Consider the following 9,285-nt stretch of genomic DNA (forward strand, 5'->3'; position numbering starts at 1 on the left):
TGCTACTAAAGACTTGAAAACAGTGGCAAGCAGTGTTTTCACCCTGTACTCTATTACCATTCTATTTGATAAAGTTGTGGAAGAATATATAAGCTCAATTACTCTCTAGTGACCATAAGCCTGTAAATTCTGTAACATTCAATGATAAATTGAAACCTTGCCTCCTTAGGATAGGAGCACTATTGGAGTTCTGATATCTCTGCATGTCTTAGTGCAAATACTCCTTGCAATGCTAGTCTTTTGTAATTAATCCAGATTCAGTTTTAGGTACAATCGAAGTTATAACCAATTCCTTTTTCTTATGATAGATTTTTTTTTTTTTTTTTTTTTTTTAGGCCTTGTGTGGTAGCTCTATCAACGTGCCAACAATAGAAGGAAGAACCATACCCATGACAGTAAATGAAGTTGTAAAGCCAGGGATGAGACGAAGAATTATAGGATATGGTTTGCCATTTCCCAAAAATCCTGACCAACGTGGAGACTTAATTATAGAGTTTGAAGTAGTTTTCCCAGATAACATTTCTCCAGCATCAAAAGAAGTACTTAGGCGAAATCTTCCAGTTTCATAAAATGAAGACTATGTCAACTGTTTAAACAGGACACTGGAAATGCAGAAGACTGGCAAGTCTGTGCTTTAAAAGTGCAATCTGTAACAACTAGTGGAATATTTGTTTTTTGTTTATGGGATGGGTGGGGGGAAATACTGTAATGCTGCATGAGAAGAAAAGGGTTAAGTACAAGTCATGGATGACTTCTGCAGTATAATTTACAGGGAAAACCACTCATTTTATTTTAGATCTTCCTAATCAGAAAAGTTTATTCAGTATTTTGCTTAATGTAAAGTGTAGTCAGTTTTTACAAAGTCAATGCATACTTCTGATGAAGTACTTGAGCGTCCGAGTACTTTATTTCATAATATCCCTACTGTATCTATGACATTACCTGTTTATATGGAAATTGGGCATAGTAGTAGAAATGCACACATGCACAAATATTTGAAATTGCAAAATATAAAAGATGATATTTTGTTATGTTGCCTTCCACTGCACAAAGCATAGACTGGGAGAATCAGCTTGGACTCCTGAACTGCCCCCCAGTGAAGTGAAAAAAATTCTTTACTGCCCAAGAACGTGAGAGGACTACATTGCAAGTTGAGCTAAGAACATGCAGCTTGAGGAGAAAGGAGCCATTTGCCATGGGATAGTTCCTCAGGCTACAGGCAGAACAGCAAGAAAGGATTCTACAAGTACATAAACAGCAAATGTTGGCCTGCTGTCAAATGCAGCAGGGAAGCTGGGTGATAAATGACATGGCTAAGGCTTGGGTACTCAATGCCTTCTTTGTCTCAGCCTTTATCAGTAAAATCAGGCTTCAGGAATCCCAAGCCCCTGAGACTTCAATGGGAAGCCTGAAACAAGGAAGAGCAGTGGTGGTGGTGAACTGGGCTACGGTGCTCTTAAACTGGATGTACAGAAGTTCATGAGGGCTGACAGGTTGCACCCAGAAGTGCTGAGGGAGCGGGCTAATACCATTGCAAGGCCTCTATTAATTATCTTTGGTTGTAGAATTTGGGAAAGGTTCCTGTAGACTGTGAGACTGCAGACTATTTTCAAGAACAAGAAGAAAGAAAACGGGTGATCTACAAAGCCAGTCAGCTTCATCTCGATTCCTGGAAAGGTGATAGAGAAAATCCACTTGGAAAGCATTTCAAAATGCATGAAGGACAAGGAGGTCCATAGTCAAGATAGAATTACAAAGGGGAAATCAGGCTTGACCAACTCTATAGCTTTCTACAGGGAGGTGACCAGCTTGGTGGTTTATGGGAAAACAGTCCGTGTTGTTTACTTTGACTTAGGGCAAACTGGCAAAGTACAGGTTAGATAAGTGGACACTAGATTTGGATTAAAAACTGGCTGAAGGAATGGGTGCAGCGGGATTGCAATCAGTAGCACAAAGTCTGCTTGGAGGTTAGTCACTAGTGGTATACTCCAGGGCTCAGTACTGGGGCCAATACTATTCAACACTTTCATTGAAGGTCTGGATGAGGGGATGGAATGTACCCTCAGCAAATTTGCAGATCACACAGAACCAGGAGGAGTGGTTGATAACACCATATGATTGTGCTGCTATTCAGAGGGGCCTTGACAGACCAGAGAGCTGGACACAGAAGAAAGTTCAGTGAGGAAGAAAAAGTCCTGCTTCCTGAGGGTTAAGTCCAGGTACCAGTACACCCTGGGAGCTGAAGGACTGGTAAACAGAGTCGCTGAGAAAAGGCTGAGGTCCTGACAGACAACAAACTGAACATGAGCCAGCAATGTGTCTTTGCATCAAACAAGGCCAATGGTATCTTAGAAAGCTTTGTCTGCAGGTCAAGGGAGGTGATCCTTCTCTGCTCCTCAGTGATGAGGCTGCATCTGGAGTAGTGTGCCCAGTTGTGGGCTCCCCAGCAGAAGAAAGATACTGACTTGCTGGAGTGAGGCTGAGAGAGATGGAGTTCAGCCTGGAGAAAAGAAGGCTCTGGGGGATCTTATAAGTACCTTAAAGGAGGGAATGAAGACAGGGAGCCAGACTTTGCAGTAGCACCCAGTAACAGGGCAAGAGACAGTGTACATAAACTAAAGCACAGGAAATCCTATCTGAGCACAAGGAAGCATTTGTTGTTTTTTTTTTTTTTTTTTTTTTTACTGTGGGGGTGGTCAAACACCAGAACATGTTGCCAAGAGAGGTTGTGGAGTCTCCATCTCTGGAGATACTCAGAACCCAACTGGACATGGTGCTGGTCAACCTGCTTTAGCTGATCATGCTTGCATAGGGGTATTGGACTAGATGATCCCCAAGAGGTTGCTTCTAACTTAAAGGATTCTGTGAACTTTGATGTAGCAGTTTTCACAAGACAGCATTAAGGACCATGTTTTGCAAATGAGGCTTAGCCCAAAGATGGGTGATGCTGATGAGATGGCTTGAATCCATAGGAAGTAGGTCTTTAATGGTTGATGGAGTGGAAAGATGCACAAAGAACACTGTAGAAGTACACTGTAGTACAGATATTTTAAAGATCACGCTGATCTCAAGTATGCATTATTTTCAAAAACTGAACTTTATTCCATCAATGAAGAAAATGCCCAGCTACTACCTAAAGAAAAGTATGCCTAAGAAAAAATGGGATAGGGATTGCCCGTAAACTTTTTATGTGCTTGCATTGATTCTTTTTTTTTTTTTTTAATAAAAATATTATTTACCTGTCTTTAGAGTTGAAAGATGCATAGAGAAAGAGAGCCCGCTGTAATAGTCTAGTTTTATAATACAGTACTAGGGCTGGTTCCCTTGATTGTGGCTTGATTTTGGTGGAAAAAATGCCTTACAGATGTTCTCATTACTTGAGTTTAAAACCTTAACACAGTGTTTAGCAACAATTTCAAAGATTTTTCTTCATAAGAAGAAAGAAAGGCTGTCAGCCTTTGCCTGTGGAAATTCAGTAGTTACCTGCTCTGTTAGGTAGCTTAAGAAATAGTGTTATCTTCATGTAAGTGATTTTCTGCAGAAAAGTAAATCATAAGGGAGTTGGGAATTAATTTACAATAGCTTTTTAACAAGCACAAAGAATCCCATTTTTTGTTACTCAAAGGACTAGAACTTCTGAGAGATGCTGTTTGAGTCAATTTTTCAACTGCTGATCTCTTTGTATATTGTCTGTTGTAGTCCTAGATCTACAAGGAACTGAACAAATGCTGGAGCAGTATCACAAAGGGAAAAATTTGCTGCTTAGTGCTTGTATGTAATGTTAATGCTATATATTGTTTGTTTAAAAAAAAAAAAAAAAACAACAGTATGTTCTGTATTGCATTTCTTATGTGGTTTTTAAGTAAAAAGTGTAAAGTTGTTTTTTAATTTCCTTTTCATCTTTTGTTATGATGGCAGATGCTAAAAGCAACTTAAAAAAAAAATTCTAACGTGTATGTCTGTTTAAATGCTAATATAATTGAGATTTTGTAATCCAGGATCTTGTAACCGTAGTCCAACTTTTAAAAACACTTGCAGAAACTAGAACCATCTTTTGTAACTATCTTCAGGTAAGAGGATTTGCAGTATCTTGTGCATTTTGAGGCATATGTACAGCAAACTAAACTTTTCCAACTGTTTTCATGCTCAAAATACAGAAGAACTATAGGAATGGTATGAAATCCTTGTACTTCTTTTTTTTTTGGAGAGATGTAACAAAGTATACACTTCAAAAATAGCACATGGAATTACTTCAAAATGAGAGGGAACAATGATAGTTATCTAATCCAAGATTTCCAAGAAACAAGCACGCTTTCAATAGAGAAATATTAAAAGCTATATTTTAAAAACCATGTGAGTATTTATTTAGTCAAGGCTATGTGGGAGACAGGTGAATTCTAGGCAGCCTACTGTATCTTTAACTACAAAATACATGGAAATAAAACTGACAAAGTTGGGAGGAGAGTATTTTTAATACTCTATTATATAATACTCCCTAATTTTTAAGGGCTGCTTAAGTGCCACAGAAAGCAAAATTATTTGGTTACTTCAGAGTTTATTCAACAAGTCTATGAAAACCCATACTTCAAAAGTATCTCTTTAATTCCCCCAATATCAAACTATAGAATAACCTCAAGCTGTTGAAAGAGTTGGGAAAGGTATGTTCAACTTTTCCTTTGTCATGCAGAGGTATTCTGTGCCTGTTGCCGTACAGGCTTTCTGATGTTGTGAGGATATCAGCATTCCATTCTTCCATTCCAGCATTCCTTGTATTACCTATGTTGACAATTTTTTAAAGCCTATTGGGTGCATTTAACAGGTGGTGTGGTATTGGGTTGGTTTTGGTTCATGCCATGTTTACTTTGGGAAGTAACATAACATAAGTAGGTGGGGTTGGGTAAGCTCTTGTTCTTACCACCTTTATCTTTTAACTTTGTGCTTGCTCACTTCCATTTATTTTTTTAAGGAGTAGAAGCGTTTTATTGATTTGTATGTCCTCTTCTAGTATTCACACCCCCCCTATTTTCAATATGACCTCCAGTCCAAACCTTACAAGCAATGCTCAGATGAACATGTTATGATGATCGATGAAATGAAATTAGCAGAGTTCTGATTCTCAGGTGTGACAGTTCTAGTATTTTAGTAAATGCTCAAAACAGTTCCATGTCTGATTTTCAAAAATCCAGGCATAGGAAGGCATCCCTAAGATTGATGTATAATGCAGTGAATAAGTCAAGATCTTAAATTGATTACACCTTCAATGGCAAAGAGCCAAAACACAAGTGAGGAAGTAGTCTATAGCTGGCTTGGTTGTAAAGATGCTGGTTGCATTGTGTACAGGTATGCAGGTGCAAGTGTGCCATGAAGTTCTCAACCTCGTGTAGTTTTGCTTCAGTATTGGAGGAGGCAATATCACAAACTTGTTTATATTGGATAATCTGTCATTAGTTGTGGATTAATTTTTTGGAGGACCAGTATGAAAGTGAACTCAGCACCCCAGAAGGCGTTGGTGTGTTTGGCAAAGAATGAGTTCCACTTCTTAGTATGTGCCACTAGTGCAATGTTTGCGTAAATGACATTTCCCCTACTAGTGAGTCATGCTTTGTGTTAATAATCTTTTAAAGACATACTAGGTGCAACTGGCTGATGGACAGTTTTAGCTGAGAGAGGAAAACAATAGTGGTTTCCAAAAGTTGTTTTCCTTGGCCTTTACTGAGACTGACCCAATACTTATCTACATCCTTTTTTATTCTTAGCCTGTAACCATTGGGTGTTTCAAAATGTTGTAGTTCTAGAAGTGCCCCCAAACCTTGAAGTCTTAAGATGTTTTGTGTATTTCCCAGCAGCTTGGTCTCACTATTGCGATGATGCCATTTTAAAATGTGATTCTAAGAACTGTGTATCTGTTCTGTCTGGGATGTTGCTGAGCTAAATAAGTCCATAGCTTTTGTGTAAGGGTTTTACTCTGTTCATGACAACTGACTGATGTTAAAAACGTGCTAGGTAGGTTAATCATAGTCTCTTTTCTTATCGTAAAAGACTGTTTCGCTAGTTTGGGACACTTCTCTACTTAATGACTGTGTCTGTCTGACATCAAGTAGCAAGTACTTTGTAAATAAGGATTGGAGAGAATGATGTGTTACTGAATGGTATCTGTAGTATCAGACAGCAGAGTGGAATGCACAATAGAAAGGGAAGACACTGAACTCTAATGATTGTGGAGAAGAACCGAAGTATATTTGTGAAGGTCTAGTTCAACTTGCGTTTGACAAGCTCTCCCTGTTGGGTCCAGAATCACTTCCCCTGACTTCAGCAGTATCAGTACCACAGTGATCTGCTTACAGAGCTCCTGCCAGTGATCCACTTACAGAGCTCCCAAGCTCTTGTGCTGACTGATTCTCCTAGCCCCCTCTTTACCAGTTTATATAGAGCTTCTAAGCTCTATGACAGAGCTTCTCAGAAGACTCAGAAGTAACCAGACATTTTGACTCTTGAATAGAATACCAGAACGTGTCTTTTTCAGTATGCATATCCAGTGTACCAGTCTGACTTGCTGGTAACATGCTTTGGGGATACAGTAGGTTCTACCCCACCAGTGAAACTGTTATGATGAGTCAGGACGAAAATCTGTGCACTTGATTTCTTAAGCTAGATCTAAAAAAATTAAGTATGTGACTGAACATTATAAAAGGCAATTTTCCTTTTCCAGTCAGTAAATGCTAGTCTTCCTCTGCAGGTGACATTAATAATTCTTACTGTATTGCTTTCTGATCAGGCCACGTAGAACCTGGGTATTCATGTATTCACTATTTTTTTCTATTAATTTTTTGAAATCTCAGCTTTTTGTCAAATTGTTCAGCAGTGGACTCTTTCCAGGTGGCATGATTTGTTTTCTTCATGGTCCTCCAATTAATTGTTTTCTTATGTAAAGAATGAAAGTAGAGAGCTACTGTTGCTCCTCTGGAGGTTTGAAGGTGCAACTCTGTGCTTGGTTTGTTCTACTGGACGTGCTGGTCTACCCAGGGGAGGAGCTACAACAGCTATGTTGTTTGTCATGCCTGATTGCTTTATCAAGAACAAATTTGTCTTAGCTCTTTCTGCCCTACCTCATTAAAAAACAAAAATCAACCCAGTCAGCTCCTGAAATACCATATAGCATTTCCCTGGACAAGTACGGTATGGTATGTTCCACAAAAGTGTCTAAACTGCTCATTTATATCCAAAGGAGGGATGATAAAACTGTGTTAATTGAGAAGAAGCCCTTGCCAGAACAGCTGTGGTTAAGTGTAATAAAGACCAAGAACAACTTTGAGCTCAATTCAGAAAAACCACATCCATTTTTATTTTTCCTCATACACCAACAACCTGATTTTAAGTGATAGGTAACAGGGATCAAATCCCTGGGAACCCCTTATGCTCCCTGTTAAGTCACAGTCCCAAACTTGAAGTCAGTGCACAAAATGAGTTTATTTTTGCTTCCAGAAGATGGTTTGACTAGCTGCTGCTTTTCATGTGTAAAAGCTGAAGTATGAATATTCAATGTGGTATGGCCATACTGTCAGAAGATCAATTTGGTTATGGAGTTTAGACCCCTGTCACAGGCAATCCTTTTTTGAACTCCTGTCTGAAAATTATATTTCATCCTCTGTTTTATTGAAGACTTTTTTTTTTTTAGTGTCCTCTGGTGGTTTAAAAATAGCTTTTAACATTATGACTTGGAAACTTCAGTTCTATTTTTTTATAGTTTATTTCAACTTGATACTCCCACAGATACTTAAATGGACCAGCCATGTTTCTTCTTGGCCTTGTTTTTGTTAGAGTAAGCATGATGAGGTCCTGCAATATTTTATAAAATAGATTCTTCATTCTCTAGTCAAAATCCTTTTTAGCAGCTGCTTCATTTGGAGTGTGGATAACCAGAAAGATACGAAGTGTTGCAGGTAAGAACTCCTGAAGTCACAGATATATGTTCCATGTGTAGTGAAAGTTTTGTATATGCTACTGGTACTTTGCAGTAGAGCACTGTGGCATTTTGTATTTACTAGTAGGATTCTGTTCTGTTCCACAGACATGCTTGTTGCATACCATGGTACTTCCACCTGAAGTACTGTGGCTTAAACTGAGGAATGTGATAACCTGCATTGTGCAATGTAATTGTAGGACAAAAGGACTGAAACAAAAAGGACTGAAACATATTTTTTTTTTTAGTGTGTAATTTATTTTTCCTCTTCCAAAACTATGGCAAATATTGAGTGATTAACACTTTGCAATGTCACTTACTAAAAGTGCAACTTAAGTACTTTCCAGATCCCAACTACCCCTTGCTATTGGAGGTGTATTTGGATACATGATCTTATTATATGTATTACTTAATGTTGGCAGATGTTTCCCTAGTGGGTACACGCTTAAGGAAGCCTGAGAGCAGGACTGGTTGTAGTTGGAGAAAATGTCTTGTGCCTTATATAGGCTCTTTTTTTCTCTGAGGTTCTCAGCAGTCTGAGTCATTTCTAGTTCTACAGATCACTCAGTTCACACTGATATGCTGGTGGTGGGAACACCTAATTCATGATCAGAGTAATACTAGTACGTAGCATTTGCAGCTTATCAAAAAATAAGTATATGTAGTAGTAGTGGATGTGTTAAACACTTAATGATTTCTTGCCAAAGCTGGAGGCTGCTAATGACAACTTAATGTAGATTCTGTTAGAGGCATGTCTTTCAAGAATATCTTAGCATATGAAAGGTAGAGAAAACTACGTTTTTTAAAAAAAAAAAAGTTTATTTTTATCTGTTATGTTGATAATGATAGCATGTATACATGCTCCATACTGTTTGTTTTAAACAGTACAATATGATCTTCAGTCTACTTGGTCAGCTGTGCTGGTTTCCCATCACTTTTTCTTTCTGTGCTTAAAAACTGATGCTGTTCCTCCAAGCTGTAATGGGATCAGCACAGTTCTGATACAACTTCAGCTACTTCCATCTATCTCCATACAAAGCATGGAAGCATTAACACTTCAGTTAAAGGAAATTTTGCAACATACCTAAATTACGGCTATGTCAATGTCCATAAATTTGTGAAATAAATCTACTCACCCTCTGTTACATACAGGAACTTGGATGTCTTTACTTCATTACTGATGTTAAATGGAAACAAACAACAGTTGATGGGTTTTAAACATTGATTCAATTATCTTTTCACAAAATAAATGAGTTGGTATAGAATGCTTGGACATGAACACTTTGGTACTGTCATTTAATGGCATCTCACTGGCATAAATTGAA

At 38.2% G+C, this 9,285-nt stretch overlaps 1 protein-coding gene across 2 annotated transcripts in view; it reads left to right on the forward strand.

Moving 5' to 3' along the window:
* The window catches only part of DNAJB4 (DnaJ heat shock protein family (Hsp40) member B4), a 31,713-nt gene extending 22,480 nt beyond the window's left edge, over positions 1-9,233 (forward strand). For both annotated transcript variants that reach the window (XM_032192695.1, XM_032192696.1), the window contains exon 4: positions 336-9,233. In XM_032192695.1, coding sequence (XP_032048586.1) covers positions 336-569 — 234 coding nt within the window. In that variant the 3' untranslated portion in view covers positions 570-9,233. The remainder of the gene's footprint in view (positions 1-335) is intronic.
* The last annotated feature ends 52 nt before the right edge of the window (positions 9,234-9,285 follow it).

The sequence above is a fragment of the Aythya fuligula genome, chromosome 8 (genome assembly GCF_009819795.1).
Source record: "Aythya fuligula isolate bAytFul2 chromosome 8, bAytFul2.pri, whole genome shotgun sequence".
Taxonomy (NCBI): Eukaryota; Metazoa; Chordata; class Aves; order Anseriformes; family Anatidae; genus Aythya; species Aythya fuligula.